At 45.3% G+C, this 27376-nt stretch overlaps 3 protein-coding genes across 3 annotated transcripts; 1 reads left to right on the top strand and 2 right to left on the bottom strand.

Moving 5' to 3' along the window:
* Window positions 1-9686: 9686 nt before the first annotated feature.
* Window positions 9687-14417, bottom strand: hapstr1b (HUWE1 associated protein modifying stress responses b). The gene is made up of 4 exons (XM_084004858.1): window positions 14007-14417; window positions 12408-12492; window positions 11982-12253; window positions 9687-11870 (listed from the first exon to the last, which is right to left on the bottom strand). The coding sequence occupies exons 1-4, from the start codon at window positions 14203-14205 to the stop codon at window positions 11632-11634; spliced, it is 795 nt and encodes a 264-aa protein (XP_083860984.1). The 5' UTR covers window positions 14206-14417; the 3' UTR covers window positions 9687-11631.
* Window positions 14418-16184: 1767 nt separating this feature from the next.
* On the top strand, window positions 16185-23211 carry abcg2b (ATP-binding cassette, sub-family G (WHITE), member 2b). The gene is made up of 15 exons (XM_084005262.1): window positions 16185-16345; window positions 17863-17922; window positions 18005-18122; window positions 18215-18370; window positions 18735-18892; window positions 19059-19210; window positions 20231-20323; window positions 20606-20754; window positions 21056-21207; window positions 21690-21779; window positions 21965-22089; window positions 22457-22611; window positions 22704-22793; window positions 22923-22975; window positions 23056-23211. Exons 1-15 carry the CDS (start codon window positions 16194-16196, stop codon window positions 23201-23203), a joined length of 1851 nt encoding a protein of 616 aa, XP_083861388.1. The 5' UTR covers window positions 16185-16193; the 3' UTR covers window positions 23204-23211.
* A 1000-nt stretch (window positions 23212-24211) lies between these two features.
* Window positions 24212-25901, bottom strand: LOC311010590 (uncharacterized protein). The gene has a single exon (XM_084005141.1). The coding sequence runs from the start codon at window positions 25856-25858 to the stop codon at window positions 24929-24931; it is 930 nt and encodes a 309-aa protein (XP_083861267.1). The 5' UTR covers window positions 25859-25901; the 3' UTR covers window positions 24212-24928.
* Between the last annotated feature and the right edge of the window lie 1475 nt (window positions 25902-27376).

Here is a 27376-nt window from a genome sequence, read left to right as displayed (position 1 = left end):
TCTGACTTTGTTGCCAGCTTGTTACTTTCACCCTTCTGCAGAAAGCCCTTGAGAGCAACTTTCCGGTCAGCAATATTGGCCTCATCCCAAGGCTGAGCAGCGGTGACCTCGTCATCTTGCCAAAAGCAGTGAGCAAAACACGAGGTTGGAGAAAAGTAAAACCTTCTTTTTTTATTTATCTGTAGGTATTTATTAAAACCCAAATGTACATATCGGGGATCAATAAAGGCGTTAATCCTATTTTTGAATGTGGAAACGGCGCCCTCTAGCGGTGACGTATCCCTTTACGTCCACCTCCCTGAACTCTGGTTCGCTTTGGACCAATCAGAACTACATTAACCCTCGTTCCCTTTGAGCAGTGTGAAGTCCACCACGCACCTTCAGACGGATCGTATCTCCTGGATATTAACGGTTTACGGCAGCTACCTGGTGTGAAAGTCCGCGTATCGACGGTGAGTTGCTGTAATCAGGTTGCTAAGTTGCTAACCGTTAGCTTCGCTGGAACGGCTAACTCAATGTAGCTACATCTTAGCAGCTAACGCTAACTGTGTGACTGTCGCTAGTTTGTCAAACCGGAGTCGTGTTTTCAGTGTAACTTTATGACATTATTATAGTGTTAGTTTGCAGTATTGTTGGCGGTTATATAAATTACGTCAGCTCGTCAATTAAGGTGAGCTCAACAACTTCCGGTGATAGCACCACGCAGTTATTTTATCGGCCAGTAGGGGGCGGTGTTGTAGCACTGACGGTTACTGTTAAAGGAGACATATTATGCTCATTTCTGCTTGTTGACATGGGTCTTTGATGTCTAAATGGAATGATAGTAACATGCTTTGGTCGAAAAAACCCAAGGATTGAGCACAGCAGGGTTCTCAACATACCAGTTTCACAGCCCTGCTTTCAGCGGCCGGATTCAGTGACTTTCCCTCTAAATGCTAATGAGCTACTGCGTGCGCCGCCCAAACGGTCTTGGCACCGCCCACCTCTTCCTGCCGGGCGTAAGACGTGAGGACGCCATTTTGTAACCATAACAACGGTTGATTCGGGGGAGAAATGGCTGCCGGACTCGCCACCGAGAATCCTGCCCGTATACAGGCAATCGAACCGGGCCGGAATGTCGGGACCCGTGCCCTCAGACCCGGGCGAAAAGCCCTTGCAGCTCAGTCACGCTCCGGCCGGTCCAGGTCCGCGCCAAGCCACAATTACGCACCGCGAAGCCGGACTTCTGCTCCGCCGCAGACCCGTAGACCCTCGGACGCGTTGCGGGGAATCCAGACGTTAAATAGAGACCTCAACCACGCCGAACTGTCGGGACTCTCACCGTCAGAGCTTGCTGAAAAGCCCTCGGACATCGGTCAAACACCGGCCCGCCCAGCCCCACGCGAGTCCACACAGGCGGACTCTCCGTCGAACGCGAAACGCCAAGACGCGCAGCACGCAAACCAGCCGGGAGACAGACAGCTGAACACAGCCGAACTCGGGCCACTTGTGCCCACAAGGCTGTGTGAAAAGCCCATGCACCTCACCCAAGCACCGGCCGGTCCAGCTCCGCGCCGTGCCACAATGACGCACCGCGAAGCCGGACTTCTGCTCCGTCCGTAGACCCGTAAAACACTCGGACGCGTCGCGGGGATTCCCGCAGGTAAATAGACACAAGAACCCAGCCGAACTCTCGGCCCTGATGCCCCCAGACCATGGTGAAAAGCCCGCGGTCCTCACTAACACACAGGCCCGCCCAGGTCCACAAGAGTCCACACAGGCGGACTCTCCGTCGAACGCGAAACGCCAAGACGCGCCGCACGCAAACCAGCCGGGAGACAGACAGCTGAACACGGCCGAACTCGGGCCACTTGTGCCCACAAGGCTGTGTGAAAAGCCCATGCACCTCACCCAAGCACCGGCCGGTCCAGCTCCGCGCCGCGCCACAATGACGCACCGCGAAGCCGGACTTCTGCTCCGTCCGTAGACCCGTAAAACACTCGGACGCGTCGCGGGGATTCCCGCAGGTAAATAGACACAAGAACCCAGCCGAACTCTCGGCCCTGATGCCCCCAGACCATGGTGAAAAGCCCGCGGTCCTCACTAACACACAGGCCCGCCCAGGTCCACAAGAGTCCACACAGGCGGACTCTCCGTCGAACGCGAAACGCCAAGACGCGCCGCACGCAAACCAGCCGGGAAACAGACAGCTGAACACGGCCGAACTCGGGCCACTTGTGCCCCCAAGGCTGTGTGAAAAGCCCGTGCAGCTCACTTAAGCACCGGCCGGTCCAGCTCCGCGCCACGACACAATTACGCACAGCGAAGCCGGACTTCGGCTCCGTCCATAGACCCGTAAACCCTCGGACGCGTTGCGGGGATTCCCGCAGGTTAATAGACGCAAAAACCCAGCCGAACTCTCGGCCCTGATGCCCCCAGACCATGGTGAAAAGCCCGTGGTCCTCACTAAAACACCGGCCCGCCCAGGGCCACAAGAGTCCGCACCGGAGAACCGGGAACTCTGCCGGTAACCCCCCCGATTATAGGCTCAAAACCCCGGCCGAACTCTCGGGCCTGACGGACTCATGGCGAGCTCCAGACGACCCCGGCACCAGGCGGCCCCGTGGACCCATATGAGGACCCGTGCATCCGATGACAGAGCAGCAGTGCTTGGCTTTCGGCTTGTACATGGTGGCGGTTAGGCTGAGTACAAGTGAAGCGAGTAAGAAAAAATGGCGGATCCTTGTTCAGGTAGCCGGCGTAATGTGGGCGGGGATATGCCATGAAAATGCAATGACTATGCAAGAATATGCAAAAGACCGGATTGTGACGTCACAATACGGTCAAAATCCAAACGGCTCGTTTAGAGACTAAATTCCTGACTCTGCCAGTTACTAAATATTGACTTAGTTGTCAAAACTCATGTTTAAGGGGTCGGGAGACACCCCGGATACGCAAATATACAAACTAAAGCAAGGAAAAAGTCAGTTTTGCATAATATGTCCCCTTTAATGTTATTTCCAGAGGTGAAATACTCAGCTCAGGTATCAATACTTTAGTGTAAAAAAAATACTCCCCAAAATACTGGAAGTAAAAGTCATGTACCTGAAATCTTAAGTCAAATTATCAATATCATCATCAAAATATAGTACCAATTATATATATATATATCACTGGATTATAATTAGTGATAAAGGCCGAGGTAATGTCATTATATACTGCCAGGTAACTTAATATTTTATAATAAATGATTATGTATTTGTGTATTTATATTTTATGTGGTGATATTGGCTTCCAAAATGTAGTGGTGAAATGTAAAGTAGCAGTAGCATTTAGCATAATGGAAGTACAAGTGCCTTAAAAATTGTACTTGAAGTACAGTACTTCAGTACTTAGTTACATCCACCACCGCTTATATCTCTGCAGTTTTGTACCATATTGTGCATATTGTGCAATGAAATGTGCATATTTTCAGTTAGTTGATGTTTGCATATGTTTCACATGAGCACAGTGTGTATTTCTTAAGATATATACATGTTTATTCCTATCTTGATATGTCAATGTTATACAGAGTAGATGTTACAGTATTTTACTTCATTAAAGTATGCACTTCTTCCACCACTGATCATCTGCAGTAGCTTAGTGAATCTGGCATGGAAATGGCTGGGCTGGAAAGTTCCCCTTTCTTCACATTTAAAACGCTCCTCCCTTTTCTCAGTTCAGTGTTCAGGTCACTTTGTCATGTTAACTGCCAGACATTATATAGCATATGCAGTATATTATACACATTAAGAGCATAGTGCTCTCGTCACTGAAGAATAGAAATGAAGTGGCTTGAGCAGTTCCCAGTAGATGTCTCCTCCAGAGCTGAAATGAAAATTATGCCCTTTCCACTAACAAGCTTTCTAACTGACCTCCAGTGAGGAAAAGGACTCGGGCCCTTTTCAATTCTCCAGCACTACCTCCCAAATGATATGTCTAGCCGGGTTGGAGTTATCCTGCCGGCCTCAGTTAGTAATCTTAGTCAGGATCAGGGTGTCGCCGTACCTGCTGGGCTCAGGCAGGTCAATGATCTGCTTCCTCAGCCCGAGTCCCTTTGTGACACATGTTTAGAAGCTCCTAATGGCCACCTAATGAATGTGAAGTCCAATATTTCCATCTCGCTCTCTTTTGGTCTCCACCGACTCCCGAGGAGAATAATTGTCTCTTTTAGCTGGTAAATGCTTGACTTTGTTCACCAGGTAGCTAAACTGAGTCTGTTGTTTGGTGCCTCGCGGCTATGAGTGGGTTTTTTGAGTTTAGTTTTTTTCTGAAAGTGATCTGTGTTGTTGCTGCTGCTGTAAATGAGGTTGATGAGAGCAGTGAGACTGAATACAAACAGTAAAGTTGCAAGCTGTAAAACCAGAGTCTAAAAGGTGGAGCATAGAAGAAAGTATTGGATGATAACGGTTGGTTGTTTCACTCCTACGAGGGCGACCCAAAAGATTCACGTTTCACAAAGCAGATCTAAAGATTACTTACATAGTCCACAAATAGTTTGATCGTTTTATATAAAATGGAAAACGGATCGCTGCTCTAATTCTCAGAGATATGTCTTCTTAGCATGTTCTTTTTGACCAACAGCAAAAAATAATAATAATAATAATATTACAATGATTTAAATCGACACCTCCTGGCAGTCTCCAGTTCCTGTCATGTCTCTACTGTTAGAGGCAAAAACATAATCCCTGCCAAAATAATTAAAAGGAGACATTGATATAAAACTGCAAGAAGCAACAAATCCTCACATTTGACAAGCTAACAAATGTTTGAGGTTTAGTCTCATTTTAAAACATAAAACCTCAAAGTAAACGCTAAAAACAAAGCTCAGTAAATGTTACATTACTTCATCTATCATCACAATGTTGTCCATTTTAATTTCCTGAATAAAAGCAATAGTCATTTCAGTATTAAAGACGAGCGCTCGCCAACATCAGGCCTCATCGCCACATCTCCATGTCCTCCAGAGAAGAGCACGGCAAGGTCATGTTTATAACCAATGGGCTGAAAACAGCACTTTCCTGTCTTTCAGGCTATCTTTCCCAACTTAATGGCGAGGAGAGCGATGGAGCCACGGAGGAGGTGCGGTACGGGTCCAGCTCTGGCGAAGGCTAATGGCTCACCGAGTCACTCCAGGTAAAGACTCTCCGGAAAATCTGAAATGTACCGAAACGAAAATATGACTTCAAGCACAGAATATTGGAAAAATGAAAACAGTTCTGAGGAGAGGGCAAGTGGGACTGTGTGTGTGTGTGTGTGTGTGTGTGTGTGTGTGTGTGTGTGTGTGTGTGTGTGTGTGTGTGTGTGTGTGTGTGTGTGTGTGTCTGAGGGCAAGTGTGTGGGTGTGTATGAGTGAGTGAACACATGGAGGAGCTGATCCTATCAGACTCTTGTCAGGTCCTGTTGGGTTTTTCTATATAAACCTGTGTGCAAGGAGACTTGTGCTGCACTTAAACTTTTTATTTAACCCCTTTCCTGTCTATATGTCTCTCGCTGTCTCTCTCTCTCACACACACACACTGTCAATCTCTTCCTGTTTTCCTCTGTCTTTCTACATTTCCCCTTTTCTCACATCATTAGTGTGTACTTGCTCTCTCCCTGGAGCTCAGTGAGGATTTAGGCCTCCTCTCCTCCTAGACTCACCTACATCCTTTCATCCTGTTCCCTCCTCTCATCCTCCTCCTCCTCACTCCCCTCTCCCTCCTTTTCTTCTCTTCTCTCTCTCTCTCTCTCTCTCTCTCTCTCTCTCTCTCTCTCCCCTCCTTGCTTAACCTGCTTCCTGAGCCCAAAAAATAAACCCACACACACAAGCAAACACACACACACACACACACACACACACACACACACACATGTGCTGTGCACACGCATACAGAATCAAGCCCAAACCCATCTGCAGCCAGCAGCACAACATCTAATCCTCAGGCTTGGGGAGGAGGGGGGCCTTGCAATCATTCTTCCTCTCATTCTGCCCCAACATTCATTTTCTTTTCTCTTCTCTTTTTACACCCCCATCCTTTAATGCGTGCCCAGTATCCCACTGGTAGCTGTTGCTTTTGAGGATGCACTGGAACCGCTTCCTCTTTTTCTGCCTTTTTTCTCGTTTGGTCCAGCGGTTGTCACTCATGTACCACAAAGATGGTGGCAGACGTCGGACGCACAAACCCCGAAAGCCAATTTCACTCAACGACACGCCTTAATATAAGTGAAACAAGCCGGTGTAGTATTTGGTCGGGATGGTAAACCTCAAACCTGTAAGCCGTGCGTGACACATGACTGGAAGCGTGTCGTCTCGGGAAGAGATGCCGCTGCCGTCCTGCTACGCTGGACGCTGCTGCCGCCCGGTGGCCACCCGCCTGAACCGCAACCCCTCTTCTATAATGATCGTTTGATGAGGAGTTGCATCACGACCGTCCCTCACACACCAGCACCACCTCTACCTCCCCTCTCCATCCACCCCCACCATCACCACCACCACCACCACCACAACCCCCTCCTCTCTGGGTTGGATAAATATTGCTGGAAGATATATAACGTGTTGCTATGGTGATCAGCTCGTGGGTTTTTTTTTTTCATGGCATTTGTGGAAGACAGGGACATGCTGGTGCGCAGGGAGTGTGTGTGTGTGTGTGTGTGTGTGTGTGTGTGTGTGTGTGTGTGTGTGTGTGCTCAAGCATGTTTATGTTTGAGAGAAAAGGATGGAGGGAGGGGAGGGGGAGGGTCTCCTTTTGAAGAGGAGGAACATTCACAAAAACATAGCAGACCCAAAAATAGGAGGCAATCTCTCAGACTTTGTGTTTTCATGCACGCCACGCGCCGCTCACCTACCGTATCCTATGTGCACAAAACTAAGAACCCGACTAGAGGCCGTCTCCGGGGAGTGTTTAACCTCTCATCCTCCTCTTCTCCTCCTTCCCCGTCTCCTCCACCACCTCTCCATCTCCCACCACCACCACCCCTGCTCTCCGGCTGCTCTATCTCTCTCGGGACACATTCTCAGTCTGCCTGATTGGCTTCTGTTTATGTGCATGTGCTAATACGTGTGTGTGTGTGTGTGTGTGTGTGTGTGTGTGAGCACGCTGTCCTCCATCAATTAGCGCAAGCTGGTGCAGCAATTAACATTAGCCCATTGTGTTGATGCTGTGTACGTCGTCGCACACACGGGGATAACTAGTGCATCATTGATCGCCAGCTGTCTGCCGTTGAAGACTCCCTAATGGTCAAGCCCACACAGACACACACAATTGCTATGTGTGTGTGTGTGTGTGTGTCGGTAATGGTTCATAAGACACACCACCAACTCTCTCTCTCAGACCAGACGGCATCCTAGGAGACACCTATATATGTGTGTGTTCATGAGTGTGTGTTTGTGTGTGAGCTGCAGCCCAGATGGCCATCTTCGAGGGGTTTTCTGGAACATTCAGACACTTGTTGCTTCTCGTCATGTCTCTCTCTTTCTCTTTCTCTCTCCCTCACACACACACACACACACACACACACACATGCACAGTGCTTCTTTTGAAGTGTGAAACAGCTTGCGGTCAGCTCTGCTCCTCTTCCATGGTTCCATCAAATAGCAGCCTCTGAGCCCTCAGATACATGATGAAACAAAAACAACCGCGCAGTGTTAGCGGAGGAAAGCAAGAACAGATATTCTCCCCGGATTTGGCGGATAGATGGTGCAGATGTTTATCCTCCTCTGCGGTGATGGACTGGAAGAGTCAGGAGATCAAATGGTGGCGTTTACTTGGGCGAGCCCATAAAGGTGACCCCAAAAGTGCGTTTGACACAGTAGCTTCTGTCGGGGGATGTGTCACCTCCTTTGTTGCTGTCTTTTGGCGAGGTGGTTCTCTGGTGGTGATTAAGTGAAGATGGACAGCAGTGTGTGTGTGTGTGTGTGTGTGTGTGTGTGTGTGTGTGTGTGTGTGTGTGTGTGTGTGTGTGTGTGTGCTGTTGCTGAGGTCAACCCGGTTGTCAGATAAGAGATGGACGTGGAACCAAATCCTTGCAAAGACTTATGCTATAAAAAGGGGAAACACCATTTTTTGGTTTATTTTAGGAACCCATTGCAAGTTAATTGAGGGCGATCCGGGGTCAGAAAAGAGGGAGGGTATTATAATATTTCTTTTGGCTGAAGGGGGGGGGGCAGGATAGCGGGCCTCATTATTTTATCTCACCCTGGATATATAATTTATTTCTGTGCCCTGTGCTCTGTTCATACGTCAAATTTCCAATTTCACTCCTACTGTGCACCTCGTGGCTTCATTTTTTGTTCCATTAAGAAATTGAGGTTTAAAGTTGAGTGTAACATTTTGAACTCTTTATACGTCGCCTCTTTTAGTAAATAAAGGTTCAATAAGTCAGACTCGTGGCTACTAAGGAATGACCATTAAAAATGATCATGTTGTCATTGCTATCAAATTTTGCAGGATCGTAGTCCAGATACCATTCGATAGGCCAGTGTTTAAAAGGTTCTTGCCTTTATCACACACAATTGTCTACTGGTTGCACTCCATTTCCACTCGGTGGAGTGGGTGGATTCAGTGTTCTGGACCCAGGCAAAAAAAGGTTCAATAACCCAATCATTTTTCTTACAATCCCCACATAAATCAGACAATTGCTTTCCATCAAGGGCCATAAAAGGAGAAAGCAGCCTATTCACTCACCAAGATTGTTAAATGCTTTATTTTTTATATAATATATGTGTTAATCTGCTTCGGGATCCAGATCAGCACTTAAATACATATGATAGCAGATAATCAAAAAGATTAATTTTGCTGAATTTGAAGAGTCAGGCTCGTGACTGATAAGGACGGACAATGAAAATTCTAATGTTGCCATTGTGCTCCATAAAGGTGAACTGCCATCCCATTTGGTGGGTATGCTGCGAGTTGAGATGTGCATGCATCATCTAAATTTGGGCAAATAGGACTGGTGGACAAAAATTGGGCAGTTACAGGAAAACCTAATGGGATACCAAAAGACAACGTAATCAATTTCCACAGTGATCCTGTAGGCTTCATGTTCCACATCAGGTTAGGATTGGATGAAATTTGTAGCGTGTTGGGGAAAAAATGTAAGACTATCTAGAAATACAAACGGCACCATATTCAACCTAGCAGATGTCATAAGCTTTCCAAACTCTGACATCCATGTCGTTCCAGGTCTTTCCTTTTGTTGGGTTAAAAGCTGCCACCGAAGATCGTTACTATTACTCGTCATAGCGACTACAGCTGCACACTAATGCACTGAGTCACATCAAATGACACTTTTAAATACATAATTTAGTCAGGATGTTGTTTATGTGTCCCTTATTTGTTATAATGGGTTCTTCTCATACTCATTTTATTTTAGTTTCCTCATTTGCTATAAAAATGTTAGTTCATTTTTTTTAATGGAATGCACCGATCAAAATCTTGTTTGCATGTTCAATATTTTATTATCTGTCTGTGAAAGTGGCATTTTAGGTCCCTGTTGATGTGTTTAGCTGCACAAGCTTCTTTTGAGAAGAAGAGAAAGCAGTAAAAGTAGTCTGCGTCGCCCCCGTGTGTTTGCAAAGTGGAACTGCACTGTCTCAAAATCTGTTTGAAATTAGTCAACGCCGCTCTGCAGTAGATACAATAACAAACTTAAACTCAGGTAGGAAACTCAAAGACAACTTAGACAAACTCTTGTATTTTCTTTAATGTCAGAATTGTTATTGTACATGGATTTGTACTTCTTTTTTACAATATGTACCACATATAACAGCACCTACATGTTATTTACACACGTAACACAAGATTGTATCACAAAGCAGTGTGTGAAAATCGCAAAACAAGTGTCCGAAGCCTTGCTGAACCATCACACACGCACACATACACAGAATTGTCCATGAGTTGGCCAAGCAAAAATAAAATACCACAGCCATGGGCTCCAACTAGTTCACAGGCAAATGCCCCCCCTTGTAACTTTATATGTTTAAAGCTAAAATCACAAGTGTGAAAGTGTTGTTATCCTTTTAAGTACAAGAGACAAAATGATGCCAACACACCAGTTTGTTTTTATCAAAGAGCCAAATGTAAAAGTAGGTAAATACACTCTTGCTGCTCTTAATGCCAAAATGCAAGAACCAATACTCAAGAATAATGTGTTTGGATGCGGACAGGTAATTGGTGTATATTTGGATCATTTGTAAACGTGACAATACCTATGAAAAACAGTGCGACTGGAATCTTGCAAAGAAGAATGCAGGACATGGGTTCTTAAAGGTATAATATCTAGTCACATTGTTGGTTGCCGTTTGTAAACAGTGGGTTAAATTCACTCAGAGCGAGGGAGCAGCGGCGGTGGTCGAGCAAGCTAGAATGAAGAGAGGGACCGACAAAGCTGTGAATACGAAGGATAAAACATTATTGTCTGATTGTTTTGATGGCAGTTAAATATCCACACCTCCTCACAAACCTGTAGGAAGGTGCCAGATTTTGAATGCAGCCCAATGCACACTTCATCCAGGTGTGGCCTGCCTGCTCTCTCTGTGTGTCTGTGAGCCTAGGTCCGCCAGGGGGCGTGGCCAAGCGATGGCGTTTGATCAGGGAATGAGAACGGGCTGCACACCCTGCTTGTAGGCTAGGGGAGGAGGGTGACACCCAAATGCTCTTTGGTGACACTCTGAAGAGTCCCAAGACAGCAAAATGGGTAGACGAGAGAAAGTACAGGCAGAGGACAGGGTCTCCGTGGTTCATAAGTGATGATTGAGAGTTTGTATCAATCTACACATTGTTTTTAGGATATTGTTGCTTATTATACATTTAAGCAAATCTTGACTGTCCTGCTTTGTGATAAAAATCCATGTTGGGCTGCAAAGAGCAACTAAATAAAAAAAACAAACAGGATTAATTTAAGCAAAATGGGAAATAATTCAGTCAAGTTGGTTCTGGATTTGCCAGAACCTCGCATTCAACAGGCACACATACAGACACACGCGCACACACACACACACACACTCGCTGTTGCACAACAACCAGAGATACTGTAGCAGCTTTCTCAAAAGGCAAAGACAAGTACAACACAGTAAGTGGCAGTTCTGCTGTCAGATATGCAAACACACAGAACAGCAGCAGAATGAGATACACAGGCAGACGAGCTTTTTGAGTCGAGCCACACAGCGAGGTGGTTTAGCATCCCGAGGAGCCGGGGGTTCAGTTCAGTCTGGATTGGCCAGCACTCCGCAGAGGAGAAGAGAACTGCAAACAGTAGGCACCAGCCCGGTTCATGTCAGAGGGGTGAGTAAAGGAGCCTGGCCAAAAGAACAATGTCTAAATGCAACATCCTGCAATTTAACGATTTCAAATGCGACGTGTGCTGGCTTCACTGAGGGTCTACTGGGGGCAACCAAAGAGGAATAAAACTAGAACACTACTATGGAAAGGACGTGAGACAACAGAGAGGGGGGGGTAAAAGAAAAAAAAGGGAATAAATGGATTGGTAACAGTTAGGTTTCTTTATTTGTAGCATTGCAACTAAGATGAAAAGGAGGAAGATTTCAAAGGTGGTCAAGGCATCAGTCCTCATCAGCTGTCCAGTCGGCCACCAAGGATAGGACAGAAGAGGGATTAGTGGTGTAGGAAAAGTTCAGAGCATTCTGTTACGTTTATGAGTAGGTGAGTCTGTGATGACGTCACTACAGGGGGCAGGGCCTCGTTTACGATTGGCTGTGGAATCCAAATGGAGTGCCATCTCCTCGGCGATGAAGGTGTTGAGGTCCACGTCGTGAAGACCATTCCTACGACGACTGAGAGACTGGGCAGGATGAGTCGGGGAACCAGGGGGACCGGAACGCACAGAAATGCTCGCCATGGCACCGCTAAGGCCTGGAATTTAAAAGAAAAGACAACATGAAGTTATAGGTAACTATGAACTCTTAACGCCTCATTCTTATATTGCAGCATCTTGTTGCTGGACGTGGCATTTTTTTGACCTACCATGCAGTGCTATGGCCTCTCTGAAAGGCTGCAGGTCGGTCTCCACAGAGCTGCCCGTCTCTGGGGGCGATGGTCGGCTCGCAGACACCATTGCAACTCTCGGTGGGGCACGAGCTGTCCGTGGTGGTGGAACTTTGCCACACAGGAAGCTGATGAGGTCCTCACGCCTGATTGTTCTTCTGCGTTTCTTAACCCATGCAATCACATCCTTATTCCTGCGCTGGTGGCCTAAGTGGATGCCCAGGTCATAGCTCCGTTGGCGGGCCTCCATACTCTCTGATGACACACAAGGACAAATGCCTTTAGTAAATCTGGACGCACGCAAACACACTTCATCTACATATCTCATTTACATACAGTACTTCCTGGACGCCATACAACATGCAACTAAAACAGACAGTGAACCACTGTGATAGTCAAAGTTACTTGCCTTTATACAGATTAGTGACAGCTGTGGCTGCATTCTGGAAGGGCACCCAGAGAGATAGCCCTTGCTGCTGACATACTCTATCTGGAAATGAGAGTCAAGAAGTTAGTCAGATTGTTATGAAAGCTTTCCAGTGATATTGTTGTTGTCAGACTCCCGTTCTCAGGCTCGATGTTATCCGTAAGAGAATTTCAAGTCCAAACAGTCGTTAAAATACAATTCCACTTGTGTTCCCGAGGAGGAAACCAACAGTGCATGCTGTTCTTGGATGAGAGCATTTCCACTCTCAGATTTAATCTAATGGCCGCCTGTAACACATCCAAGGCACATATACCACAAAAACAATTGCAACGGCCTTTTGAAAAGTACGATTACAGAACGGACGCGCTAAGAAAAAACTGTTTATACAAAGAACTGGTTATCACAAAAAAAAAACAAGTACAAAAGCTTATGCACTTCTCCAATTCTAATCACCCCATCACGATTGAACCTTTGACTAAACTGCAGAAGCTGCCCATAGAGTTTCCTCTGTAAATGACTCACTGGTATTACATTTCATGAAGCTACAGACAGTGTTACATTATGAACATACATTGGAGGGAGCTTAAAAGCAGAAGCCTTTTGCAAAGTAAAGACTAATGGGGGTTGGGAGGGATGATGTCCGAACATTGTCTCGAAATTCATTTTACTCCATTTGAATGGTCAAATCCAACCATGATGTCACCATTTTAACGTAGACCTTTCAGATGGAGGCCCCGGTTTCAGCATGTGCCAAAAGCAGAAGCTGACAGGAAACAAAGTTATTTCCAAGAAACACAACAGCAGTGTTCAAAACACCACGCAGGGCAGAGTGAACTTAAAAACGACAAGATGTTTACTTTAATCTCAACGCCATTTTGTTCTGGTTATTAACACACACACACAAAAATGCAGTCATCAGCACAAGTCCACATGGGTTTGCGTGTTGGAATAAAAATGTCTTTGTGCAGCTTCTTGTCAAAAATCTACCACAACAATGCGACAATCAACTATCGCCGTTAGACCAACAACAAACGAGTTGTTTTCGGTCGGCAAACTCCTCCCTGTGTATCGCCATTTTGACGAGTTAGGTAACTAAACGGGTGAAAAAACATTCTTTTTTTTAAGTGTGAGCCATGTTCAAATACGACCGATATGTGTGTGTAAAGACACGCAGCTTAGTTAGCTGGTGATCCACTCAGCCGGAGTACGCATCGCTGTGTTTTAGCCCGGAAAGCCCTCTGACAGCTCGGGCCAGAGTCGCTCCGGTCCCGTTGTCCCACTCTGACACGGTGACCGGCTGTTAGCGGCGGCTAGCACCGTTAGCTTCCACCGGCGAGCAACGGAACGGAGTCACGATGTCGATCGACTTCACACAAGTTTAAAAGATCACACATGGTAGTGTTACTAGGCACCATGGTAACAGATACCGCTTGTTATGCCGATGAGAAACCGCTGCGACTAGCTAACCCCGTTAGCCTCGCCAGTGCCCTTTGTGTCTCTCTCCGCTAGCAGGATTAGCCTACAGCTACTGTTAGCTCTGACCGACCAGCTTGAACTTCGCTAGCTTTGATACAGACCTTTGTATAGCTGCGCTACCGCGGTGGCCGAGTTCTGAAAGAGGTGCCACAGCTTCTGCTGGCTTTGTTCCGTCTCCTCCTCGTTTGGATCGGCCCGTTCGGCCTCTGCTAAGCACTGCCTTTCCCATTTGGAGAACCAGTGTTCGGGGCCGTGCTCTTGGATCTCCGCTTCTCCCTCCTCCTTCTTCTTCTCCTCCATGGCTAGGCGTTAGCTAGTAGCTTACAAGCTAGCCCTTCGTGTTAAGATATAGGATTGAATTCCGGAGATACTTAACTATCTTTCTTCTGTATTCTTAAATAAAGAGAAATGCGTTACGCAAATCTAACACGCTATAGAAAAGAACAAATAAACAGTTGCCGTTAAAGTCGCATTGTGGACGTCTTGAATTCCGCCCGCACGCCCAGTGTAAAACACACCAAACTAAGCAACACGATGACAACACCTAAGAATTTCTGCTGCTGGACACGCCCATTTTCTCGCTGTGCTGGAAGGCGATTGGCTGTAGCTGTTTTTCTAGGCGGTTCTCTGTGCTGAACACGAGGCCTGATTGGACAACGGCGAAACGCGAAAAGGTTAAAGAAAAACAAAGTTGATCCCACCCAGGGCATTCTCTCTAGCCTGCTATACGACATTCTGTACAGTAGGGGGCAGCCTTGCCATGGAAATGTGGGCCACGATAATATCTGGCCAAAAGTATAAGGACACCCTTCCCACCTGTCTTCGCTTGCATACCTGTTTTTGCTTTCTTTTGGTCTGAGGCTTCTATTCACCGTTATGGCAACCCTACGTTTGAATTGAAGATCATAGAAATTGCCCAAGTGACACTTTGGTATCATGCTAAATCATGCTCATGCTCCCTATTGTAACCCAAGAAATCAGAAAAATCTGAAACATTTTTATGTGGGTTTGCACATAGTCCTGGTGTTTTGGTGCATAACAATAAAATAAATAATAATAATAAAAATGTGCAATAGTGTGTGTGTGTATATATGAAATAAATACTACAGAATCTCAAGTGGCGAAGAGTCATCCATGATTCCTTAATGTCAATAATGCTGCAATTTTTAACCAAAAGCTAACATAAGCCACTGGTCAGATACATGAAGGCTGTATAGGAGCAAAACGGTACAATGAAGATTGAATTTAATTTGCCCCCAGAGGCTTTTCTGTTTTCAGACTGTTAGGATGTCTGAGGCAGATGTTTGGTGCATCCTGGCAGTTATTGTGCTTGCTGGAAACTGGCTGCCTTATATAGCCTGTCACTGCCATTCACTTTACCCCTCCCACAGTACAGGGTAATCTGTGCCACACCTGGCAGCAAATTAAGGCAACAAAACACAAATACATCAGAATATACCTAAATTATTTCAATATAAAGTATTCTACATGACATTATTTTATTCAACACCTACCACTCAATCCTAGCACTCCTAATATACAAACTAAAGTCCCAGACACCCCTACACCAATCAACAGGTGAGGTGGTATCTCCTGGAACCTTTAAATGGGTGCTTTGTTTTAGTGGGAGCAGATTGTTTGCAGTGTTTTGACCAGAACACCTGAAAAGAACACACAACAGGTGAGTGACCTTTCATCAAAACATTACACACAGTCAGCCGCAAATCATTAAACTAACATGGTGTATGCAGTGATTTATACCATTACTTCATCATCATTGTGTTTGTCTTACAGGACCTTTCATCACTGAGGAAGTATTATCAGCAAAATGTAAGCATTTCAATAAAAAAAAAAAAAAAAAAATCTCCTGGCTTCTTGTCTTATTCTATTCTTAGCTGTTAACATTGTGCTACACAAAGTGTTGATGAAAGGACCCCAATGCTCCCCCATGACATACAGGTGTTGACAATGGAGACTGCATTAGCTGCATTGTACACCACTAAAACAGTATGTCCATGTATCTTGTGGTGCTCCTTGTGTGCGGCTGCTGTTGTTTTAGGGGAAAGTTCAATGTCACACTATCTTTTTGAGAATAGTCACAAGTCCATAGGCTCCAAAGATCAGATGAGTTTATAACAAACTACCTGATTGCATGCTCTCTCACCTGCATCTCTCTGTCTGACTGCACAGGTTGCTGTCGGACTCTACCGCTCTCTCTCTCTCTCTCTTTGAACCTCACTTCCTGACCCCCTTTTCCTTCTTTGCTGGTGACACTTCTATTTTTGAAGATGTCTAAGGGGGGGCAGATTGTTTGCAGTGTTGAGGAGTATTTCCAGGAACGAGGGCCAACTGTCGCATTCAGCAACTTGCACTACTGTGTTCAAGAGACGAGGTTCTGCTCCAAGACAGGTCCTGAAAAATACATCCTCAAAGATGTAAGGTAGGATGCATTATCACTCGGCGGCGACTGTATATCTGCACTCCAGGGCTACCTGTATTATGTAACACTCCACGTGTTTCTTCACTGCTTTGTCCTATTTTTATACTAATACTGTATGCACCGTGGCTGCTATACATCTAACAATATGACGTTCTGAGATCAAGTCGGGCTCATTTTGTAGCTCATTTAATCAAACCTGTACGTCCCTTTTTTATGGGAACTTGTGTTGTTATATTGCGGCAAACTGAAACGAAAGTAGAAAATCATCCGGACGCAAAGTCAAATGTGTCCTGGGATCAGATCCTAAGCCGGAGGGGATGCATTATAAGTATTTCATCTTTGGCTTTTAAAGCTACAGTATACAGGTCCTTGTTCCGTCTCCTGATCGCAATCAGACTCTTTTACAAGAGCTGTTGACATGTTCGGATTTATGCTTTTGTTCTAACTGATGCTCTTGTTGTGACTTATGCTGGTGGTTTGTTGTGATTATTGTGTCCTGTCGGTGCCCTGTCTTTGATTATTGTGTCCCATCAGTGTCCTGTCTGTGATTATTGTGTCCTGTCTGTGATTATTGTGTCCCATCAGTGTCCTGTCTGTGATTATTGTGTCCTGTCTGTGATTATTGTGTCCCATCAGTGTCCTGTCTGTGATTATTGTGTCCTGTCTGTGATTATTGTGTCCCATCAGTGTCCTGTCTGATTATTGTGTCCTGTCTGTGATTATTGTGTCCTGTCAGTGTCCTGTCTGTGATTATTATGTCCCATCAGTGTCCTGTCTGTGATTATTGTGTCCCATCAGTGTCCTGTTTGGAATTATTGTGTCCTGTCTGTGATTATTTCCCATCAGTGTCCTGTCTGTGATTATGATTATTGTGTCCTGTCTGTGATTATTGTGTCCCATCAGTGTCCTGTCTGTGATCATGTCCCATCAGTGTCCTGTCTGTTATTATTGTGTGTCCTGTCTGTGATTGTGTCCTGTCTGTGATTATTGTGTCCCATCAGTGTCCTGTCTGTGATCATGTCCCATCAGTGTCCTGTCTGTGATTATTGTGTGTCCCATCAGTGTCCTGTCTGTGATTGTGTCCTGTCTGTGATTATGTCCCATCAGTGTCCTGTCTGTGATTATTGTGTCCCATCTGTGTCCTGTCTGTGATTATTGTGTCTTGTCAGTGTCCTGTCTGTGATTATTGTGTGTCCCATCAGTGTCCTGTCTGTGATTATTGTCCCATCAGTGTCCTGTCTGTGATTGTGTCCTGTCTGTGATTATGTCCCATCAGTGTCCTGTCTGTGATTATTGTGTCCCATCAGTGTCCTGTCTGTGATTATTGTGTCCCATCAGTGTCCTGTCTGTGATTATTGTGTCCTGTCAGTGATTATCAACTGTCCTGTTGATGTATGTTGTTGTGTGTGGTGGCTTGGTAGCAAAATAATTTCCCCCTGGGGATTATTAAAGTGCAATCCATCAATCAGTATGTCATTTTAAATGAACATAATAGATTTTCTGATTGGTTGTTGCAGTGGCATCATGAAACCTGGGATGAATGCCATCATGGGTGCCACCGGAAGTGGTAAAACATCGTAAGAAACATGTTCATGTACATGCGAGCACACGAGCACCGTCTCACACACATGAATCTTACCTTCCTTCTGTTTTTGCCAGACTCCTGGATGTAATCGCAGGAAGAAAAGACCCCGCTGGACTGAAGCAAGGAAACGTCTTGGTGGATGGCAAAGCTGTCTCATCTGACCTCAGGCTCAGGTCTGCCTATGTGGTCCAGGTACAGAACTACAAACATGCACACATGTTTGACATCATTATACTTTGGGTTCCTCCGAGTACGTCATGCCTACATGGTCCCTGTGCTTCCAGGATGATATCCTGATGGGCACTCTGTCTGTGAGGGAGAACCTCCTGTTCAGTGCCAACTTGCGTCTCAGCCCTCAGGATCATTCCTCCATGGATAAAAACAACAAAGTGGATACCATCATACAAGACCTGGGTCTCACAGACTGTGCAAATACGAAGGTAAAGCACTACACACACACAAGCTAATAGCTGCATGTCACCCACTGTACAGCAGTGTTGGAAAGAGGACTGCAAGGTCTTTCTCAACCTTAAAGGCTGTTACTTTACTAAAATACTCCGGTATAAGCAGAAGCACATATTAGAAAGAAATTATCCCTTCCCTGTTCAAACTATAACATTCACAAAAATGGAAAAACGTATTCCTTTCCTCTTCATTGTCCTACATTTATGGGTGTCAGACATGTATTTGTGCTCTTTAAGACACACTTCATTTCAAATGTAAGTCTAAATTACATTCAATTAGCCCACAGCTGCACGAGTGGGAGTATTTAGTATTTTCAGTTGAACACCCACATGTGTGCAGATAGGGACCGAGTTTCTCCGCGGCGTGTCTGGAGGTGAAAGGAAGAGGTGCAGCATCGGGATGGAGCTCATCACCTCTCCCTCCCTGCTGTTCCTGGATGAACCCACCACCGGGCTGGATTCCAACACTGCAAACTGTATCATCAATCTACTGCACAGGTACACACAATGACCAAGTAATCCCACATCAGGCAGCGCATACTACATTGATTAATATCGACAACGGTGCTGCTGAAGATGGCGAGGTCAAATAGCGTGTACCGTTACCATCTACTGCTTTCTTGGAACTCTATGGACACAAGCAAATGTCCTTATGTGTGTCCAGGCTGTCCAGAAGAGGTAAGACTGTGATCTTCTCCATCCACCAGCCCCGCTACTCCATCTTCAGACAGTTTGACCACCTGTCTCTGATGCATAAAGGGGAGGTGGTGTATGCAGGAGCAGCCGCCCATGCACTGGAGTACTTCACAGACCTCGGTATGTGTGTTCGTGTGGTAACTCTGACAGCACGTCGGACCTTGACTAGGAACGTGTTGTCATATAATGTGATGAATCCTGATGTAGATAAGGGAAAGATATCGTGTTGCCATATGAAGTTATGATGCTTGACAGTCAGCTACCTCTATGTAGCGACATTCACGTCAAATGAAAATTAAACTGCTTGTCTACATAGTTAACTACTGTCCATTCAAATTCTCTAACACCCTGTCAATATCTTGTTTTTTATGGAGGCAATTGGGTCATTCCGTGTCATTTCATCAAATTTCTGAAAATCTTCCCACCTGAACATCTCAGAATGTCCTGAAAAAATTCAAGTACAAAGACACACTTGTTAATAGGAAAAATCCAAAATATTAAGTCTCTACTGTCAATAGTTTTCTCATGAAACATCATTGAATGAAGGGTAGTTTAGACGGTTTTTGGCATCGTGCTCTGAAAAGCCATTTCTAAACAGCAATATCTGGAAAACTATCTCACCTGTGGCCTTCAAAATTTCTACAGTGTATATCTGTTACTAATAGCCTCCAGACATGAAATATCAGGGATGTAGCTCAATGATAACCTAGTATGGTAGGTACTTAAAATGAGGCTTGTTGAGATAAAGTGGTACATTTGAAGAGTGGCTGAGCTCCCATTTTTGCAGATAAAAGACTTCTATCACTTCTGCCTCTATCTCTGGTGTTAGCTTAAACATTCTACAAAATATGGTCTCTCTTAAATTATTAGTTTCACAGATATTAATGCTCAAAAATGGAAGTAAACACACCTTTGCCCAACTTCAGAGTCATATTCCAAAAAACTGACAACACTTATCAGGTCCAAACTTACTTTTTTTGAAAGATCATATTCTTGTTAAAATCATATTAAAAAATCAGGAGGGTGTTTTGCCTCATTTTGTCGCAGTGATTTTTTAAAATCCTGATATTGGTGGGGTTTTTGATGAAATGACACGGAATGACCCAATGATTACAGGGTTGCATGTGTGTTTTTGTACAGGCTACCAAATTGAGGCGTTCAACAACCCCGCAGATTTCTTCATGGACATCACAAATGGAGAGACAAAATCCACATTAGAATCGCTGTCTGCAGGTACACACACACACACACACACATGGACAGTGAAATACTCGATGACTTAAAGGAACCCTCGTTTGCTCTCTGATGATGATGGCTGTGCAGTAAGTATGAGGGCGATGAGTTTAGCAACCACACCATAGTGATCATACCGAAACGAAGTGGCTGTGACGTATCCTCCAACAAACGGTTACACCCAAGAAGAGTCAGTGACTCGTATATAAAAATTGAAGTTTATTACACTCTCCTCTACAACATGAGGCCGTCTAATTGCCTCTCTCCCTCTCTTCCCCACAGTAGAGTGTAACCCGTTGGCAACCAGGTACCGCCAGTCCCAACTGTGCCAGAGTATGCTGGAGGAGTTGGCCCATGTGAACCAGAGCATTGCCGAAGGCGGCGGCGGTCGAGACGAGGCAGCTGACTATGTCACCTCCTTCTCCTATCAGGTCGGCCAAGTTAAGCGATTCAGAAACGCTTCAAACACGTTTGTTCCATTAAATAACCATATAACCAAATAATGATCCATTTGAGGGAATTAAAACCTCAGCTGCTCAGCAGCATTTTGTGATTAACATAAATTGAAATTAATGTATCATATTCACAGAGTTTTAATGACGGTGCCAGCCGGCTGTAAAGTGTCTGGCTTGGCTGCCCGCTGGATGAACCCTGCTTAGTACGGTCATCAAGCCTATAAAACATTTCTCCTGTGTGTGTGTGTGTGTGTGTGTGTGTGTGTGTGTGTGTCAGTTGCGCGTGGTGTGTGGCAGGACAGTGCTGAACAGTCTGAGGAACCCTCAGACCTCTTACGCCCAGCTGGCTCTCAACATCTTCTTTGCAATTCTGGTGGGACTCATTTATTACCAAATGCCCTTAACGCTGCCCGAGGCGATACAGAACAGGTACAGTATGCATAACCTGCAGAACTCCATCAGTAAATCTGCACTGAGCTCATTTCTGCACACTCTTCCTGTTGTAAATGGGACCCCTTTCCTCAGCCCAACTCAAGGCCAAAATACAACAGGACCACTTCATGACAATTTGAAGATAATATCAAAGGTCTTCCTTTCTTTATTGAAGGTTTTCATTTCAAATGATTACAGGAGGGCAGTTCAATGTGGTGATTTCCATTTCAGAAGAGGCTGTGAGAATATTTGTTCAGGCTGTCAAGGCAAAATAGTAGTAAATGATTTCCATTTACTACTATTTTCAAATATGCAAGCGTCAAGTTATCATGTCAAGATGAGGAAACAACTTTTATGACACAGGTTTATAGTGATAAAATCAGGTTAGGTTGCTTCACTATCCAATAGATGATTGGATAACATTTTCCCTGTCTCTCTCTCTCTCTATGTATATATATATATATATATCTGGGTGCCAGGAGTGGAGCGTTCTTCTTCCTTATCATCAACATGGTCTTTGGGAATCTCTCTGCCGTTGAACTCTTTATCAATGAAAGGGTGATCTTCATGTGAGTGAAAGATTAAAGTTGTGTTGAAGTGCAGATGTATGTACGAGGTGTGCATAGACGTATGTATCACAGTTAATGCTTTTTAAAAGGTATTGAATCCATTGAAGGCTGTAAATCCATTAGCAGTGTTTGTATTTCTGTGGTAATGTGTTGCCTGAGAGTCTTGATGTTAATATCTGTTGCAGACACGAGAACTCCAGTGGCTATTACCGCACCTCTGTCTACTTCCTGTCCAAGATCCTCGCCGATCTCATTCCCAACCGCATCATCCCCATCGTTGTGTTCTCAGCCATCGCCTACTACATGATGGGTAATTCTCACACGTGCTGAAAAAACACAAAGGATACGCAGCATGTTTTATCATGCAGATGAGATGTTTTATTCATGGGCGGATGTGCTTTTGTCATTTTCCCCAGTTGATGTGAAAGCAGTTAATTCTGGAGTGAAACTCCAGTTCTTTCTGCACAGACTTGGGAAATAAAATGTAGATGACAGGAAGCTGCCTGTTCCAGTTTCCCTCCTAATGTATGCTCCTGCTGTTGATCTCCTTTTATCTGGAATCATCGCTTGGCATCTCTGCCGTGTGTGAACGCACCAGGGAGAAACTGCTAAAGGCAATCCTGTGGTTTTCCATTCTCATCGTCCTCCTGTTTCCCGGGTTTCCATCCCTCTTTCAGGACTGAAGCCTGACTTTGTGTCCTTCTTGTGTTTCGTGCTGACCATGTCTCTGGTCAGCTTGGCGGGCGTCGGTCTGGCCTTCCTCGTCTCAGCCAGCGTGTCTTCCTTTGCCATGGCTAACATCCTCATTGCTCTGCCCTTCGTCTTCATGATGGTGAGATCTCCAGACACATACGCAGAATATGCATCATGTGCCCTCTTTTGTGTGCTATTCCCTCTTTTCCTTCCTCATGCTCCCATTATTAGGTCTTTGGGGGTTTCCTTGTGAACCTCAACGCCATGCTGAGCTGGCTCTCCTGGCTGCAATGGATCAGTATTTTCAGATATGGACTAAATGTAAGATATGGAAAATAGGCAGAGGTGTGGTTGTGAGAATGAATGCAGTGACGTTGAATTTATTTACTTATTTTGGTCTCTAATGAGGAAGTTGTTCAACCCAATATGTTTGTTTTTTTTGTCTCTCAGGCTGCATTTATCAATGAGATGTCAGGAACGTTGTTCTACAGCAACACCACCATGTGAGTGCTGATAACTGACTCCTTAAATCACACACACACACACACACACACACATGCTGAGCCTCTCGTCTGTGCTGCAGTATCCCAGGGGAGGTGTTTCTGAAAAGCCAGGACATCGACTACTCTGTGTGGGGCTTCTGGCAAAACCAGGTGGCTCTGCTGGGAATCGTATTGGTCTGCATGTTCCTGGCCTACGTGCAGCTGCGACGGATCAACCGCTGGAAATGATCGCCATCTGCTTATGTATCCATCAACCATGCACTGTTTTATTTAATTTTTGAACGGGCCTCAAATGAAACACATGCAATCATTTGGGGAAGATAACAGTGAGACGTTATTGTTATATATGTGATGAAATAAACGTTATAATGCAATGATTTAAATTATTTAAAATCACTCCTCGTTGAACCTTCCACATGGAATCTGTGTCTCACTCACATGTAAACAAACACACGTGTTGTAACATTTGACTCCCAGGTGGATTAGCTGCCAATAAGCACACCTGGTCTGTGCACGTGGGAATGTACAGCAACCGCCGAGCCAAAGTCTTAAGTCCTTACAAAGCTCCTTATGGGGAGTGAGGTAATCTCAGCCACAGTAAAGGAAAGATGTATGCACTCTTTAATGTGAGAGGTTTTGGATTTGAAATAAAATGCACATTTGTCAGTTCTCCGGGTGAAAAATAATAGCCAATGCATAAAGGCACGTGAACACTGAAGGAATTGTCATTTTATTTTTAGTGTAATATATTTTATATGCAGGTTTTACAAAAATATGCTGATAATTTGTCAAAATAAAACATAGATATAAACCCATCAGATGCATGCTGTAAAACTATTTAAAAAAATGAATAAAAAAAAAGATTCACACATGACAGAAAAACTTTTCCAAAATGAACCCTCAGTTCTGACAGCTTCAAGGTTGGGGATTCATCTTATTGAACTCTGATGAAGCTGATGTTTAGATTAAGATTCATTCTAGATTAATTCAAACCCAATTGCATTAAATGGAAATTTTAGACTTTTCCTCAAATTCAGCATATAGTGAGGTTCAGACCTTTTATATATTCCTTGGTTGGCGCCTCGGGTTGCTCGTTGCTTGGCAGCTGGATCCTCGTGAGATCCCGTGATCGAGGGATCACATATCGCATGAAATCCATCCCATCAGGCTTCAAGCCATGCGTTTGTGTCAGGTGAGCCGAACACGGACCAATCAGAGTCCAGTGAGGACTTTGCTTTGGTAAGAGCTTGATGATGGATCTGTGCAACAAGTTTAGAAACTTTTCCATTTCCACAAAAATGTTCTAGAAAGTTTAGCTCCATGTTTGAAACCTGGACAAATGGTCATTGGGGTTAAAAGTGGCCATTTTCTTTTTAAATTAAAGCAAACATAACGCTTTAAAATGTATATCAACTATACGTATATACATTGTTTTCAACCGTTTTAACGTTGAATCTGAACCAGAGACCCGGAACAAGACAGTGTCGAGGTGCCAGCTGAAATCTCACCTTGAAAACGTTGAAACAAGTAGAAACCTTCCAGGTCACTGAGAAATACTAGAGAATAAATATGTATCTCACAAAGTCACGTGTTAAACATTTCAGTGGTTCGTTGCCCCTGCAGTAATAATAACTCAAATGTTCTGCAAATAACCAATAAATCATCATCAGTTTAAATCAAGTTTGAATGTGTGATCTGTTGGTAAAATGTTCTTCGCTGTTAAATATACTTAAATATCTTAAGTTTTACTTCTCCTTCTGACTTAGAGAAAATGGATTTAAAAAAATAGCAGGAACAGAAAAGTTTGTCACAATATCTTAGCAGGACTAAGACCAGTAACAGAGAAACAGAGAGCATTATGGGATACATAAAAGCCCATCTTCACAGCAGCCAGCTAAACACAGAAACAGACCCGCTTGGAAGGTGACACCTCATGAAGTTGGCCTTTGCCCTTCAGAAACTTTTCCCGCCGCTCACACTCTTACTCAGGCCGTGTCCCACCGTCACGGGTGTGTTTTCCAACCCGCGGAGCCACTCTGTGCATTTCAGCAGCACGCGCTCATCCACGCCGTGCTCCTCCTCCTCCTCGTACTCCACGTCGTCGTACTTGTGTTGCTCGTTCAGAAGGGAGATTTTTAAAATGGAGGTGATGTCTGCCACTTCATTATCGCCGCTGTTTTTAGCAGCGACTCGGCTGCTCGGAGTGCTGTGTCTCTGCGTTGCCGGTTGATTCCTTTTGGGGATCCTGCGTCTGGATTCTAAGTTGCTTCCGGAAACGCCTCCTCCACTTCCGGCGTTTATGGACGCCGAGCGTTGGCGCCTCTCGCTGTTCCTCCGCTGCAGCAGCAGGACGGCCTCGGGCGTGAGGGTCAGTGTGAAACGGACCTCCTCCTGATGCCTGGCCCTCGTCTTCACCTCGGGCACGCAGCGCCGGCTCACAGGCTTCTGCTGCTGGGTCTTACACAGGGACTCGCCCGAGCTGGAGGCTGGCAAGCTGTCCGTCTGTGAGGACGAAGGCAGCAGTCGCTCCCTCCTCTTCGCATGCAGCTGTGACCCTCCTTTGGCGGTGGGCAGTTGGCTCTTCTTCCCCAACTGCTTGAGGTTGGAGGCCAGCCGCTCCTTCACCGAGCTGCCTTTGTCCTCTCTTTGGACCTTCGTTAAAGTAGAGGAAGAGTTATTTAGGGGTCTCTCCTTGGCGGTCAGGCCTGACACGGAGCGTGCGATCGACACAGGCGGGATGAATGGCATTTTGGCAACGCACAGGACCAAATAGGAAAGTAGTTCAGTTTTGCGGCTGAAGGGCTGGAAGCAAAAAACCGAGGGCACTAAGGAGGAAACCGATTGACTGAGGGAGGCGAGATACTCTGATGCATCCTCGGCCATGCATGGGGTCAGCAGGTTGTCGCGGCTGGGATCCACCGGTGCTCGTCCACCCTGGAGCAGCGGGCGTCCCCCGACGCCGTCTTATACCTGAGCAGCAGGAGGGCGTGGCATGGCACACTGAGGTGTATGACCTCACACGAAGGGGGCGGGGAATGAAGGGTTCTGCTCATTACCCTGAGGCTCAATGATCTAAAATAAACCCACTCTGCTAATCCTCCGGTGTCATGTCAGCGAAGGCACGTTTACTACACACTACAGTGCAAGCACACAAGCAGACTTAATCCACGCGGAAAGTAGCGGTGGCTAGAGCTAGCAAGGTGGGGATCTGGGCACTGAACACCAAACACGATGGTTCAAATCTGTTGAAACTAACTCAATAATGAAAGTTGATTCTTGTCCTTTTAATTAAGTCGTTTAGCAAGTGAATGAATAAATAACTTTGCACAGCATTCAACTGGGTCTCCTGGCAGCGGCGGACTGGTCATCTGGCATACCGGCATTTTCCAGGTGCCGACGTGCTTTTTGGGCGACCGTCGCCACATTCCCCCCCCCCCCCATAGAAGTGGTAGGCCTTGATCGGCGGCCCATTGTTTTTTCACTTGAAACTGGGCTGGTCCAAAAAACTTCAGTTTGTAGAGAAATATGCACATGCTTGTGCCAAAGCTTAGAGTTTTCTTCTGTTGTGATCTTTAATAAGACAGAAAAGACTACCACAGGAAACGTTTATTTGATAGGATTTTGTTGCAAAAAATATTAAAAATACTTTTTAAAAAAAGGACAGGAACATGTCTTCTCCTTATATATTAAACATTTAAATACATGTTACTTCAATTGAACACATTACACATGGCAATAACCCGTGATCTTGTGTGCTCATTCACAGCATGTCCTCTTGTGTACGTGGAGGACCCGTCGACAGCGGGGACAAGTGTGGTAGGCGTCCTTGAAATGACTCACAAAAAACGGAATCAGGCAGCACCCAATCACCAACCTGCAAGACAGAGATCAGGCATCAGTCGCACACGTTCGAAAGGCTTCTGGGCAAGCAGAGCTGGACCAACAAAGAAATCTCGCCTCACCCGCATAACACAAACACAAGACACATGAGCCACGCGTGCCTCCCGACCTGGTAGGTGACCTGCGTGGTGACCCGGGTCTGACAGGAAGGGCATGATGTCAGAGCTGGAGAGCGATACGGCTCCGTTTCAAAGCTCACAAACTTCAGCTTGGGAGTAGTTTGAGGGGAGCCAGACACTAGAGAGAAGACGGAGGTGGGGGGAAGAAAGGGAATGCTTATTTCCATTATCTCTCAACTTAACTTTAAATCATAAATATGTCCTCAACATTATCTGACCGGTGCTGTTTGAGAGGTTGGATTAGCAAATTAACATCATCAAAAAAACAGAGTAAATTCTACTCATTTGTGCAAACAAAAAGTGTGCAAACGGTTTCCGAATAATAGATTTTTGTCAAGTTGTATGTAATTGCACTCATGTAACGAGCTAAACAACGGAATAA

This window comes from Eutrigla gurnardus (genome assembly GCF_963514095.1).
Source record: "Eutrigla gurnardus genome assembly, chromosome: 3".
NCBI classification, from domain to species: Eukaryota; Metazoa; Chordata; class Actinopteri; order Perciformes; family Triglidae; genus Eutrigla; species Eutrigla gurnardus.
Note: the sequence above shows the minus strand (reverse complement) of the source record. Positions and strands in the feature narration are given on the sequence as shown.

What these genes read in the sequence shown, in the direction of transcription:
- hapstr1b (XM_084004858.1), bottom strand. Translation starts at nt 14,205, where the DNA reads ATGGAGGAGAAGAAGAAGGAGGAGGGAGAAGCGGAGATCCAAGAGCAC. An exon ending in GGTAGCGCAGCTATACAAAG is followed by an intron (nt 12,493 to 14,006) that starts GTCTGTATCAAA and finishes TCTCATTTCCAG; the next exon opens with ATAGAGTATGTCAGCAGCAA. An exon ending in AGAGGCCATAGCACTGCATG is followed by an intron (nt 11,871 to 11,981) that starts GTAGGTCAAAAA and finishes TTTAAATTCCAG; the next exon opens with GCCTTAGCGGTGCCATGGCG.
- abcg2b (XM_084005262.1), top strand. Translation starts at nt 16,194, where the DNA reads ATGTCTAAGGGGGGGCAGATTGTTTGCAGTGTTGAGGAGTATTTCCAG. An exon ending in GGAGTACTTCACAGACCTCG is followed by an intron (nt 19,211 to 20,230) that starts GTATGTGTGTTC and finishes GTTTTTGTACAG; the next exon opens with GCTACCAAATTGAGGCGTTC. An exon ending in CATCGCCTACTACATGATGG is followed by an intron (nt 22,090 to 22,456) that starts GTAATTCTCACA and finishes TCCCTCTTTCAG; the next exon opens with GACTGAAGCCTGACTTTGTG.
- LOC311010590 (XM_084005141.1), bottom strand. Translation starts at nt 25,858, where the DNA reads ATGGCCGAGGATGCATCAGAGTATCTCGCCTCCCTCAGTCAATCGGTT.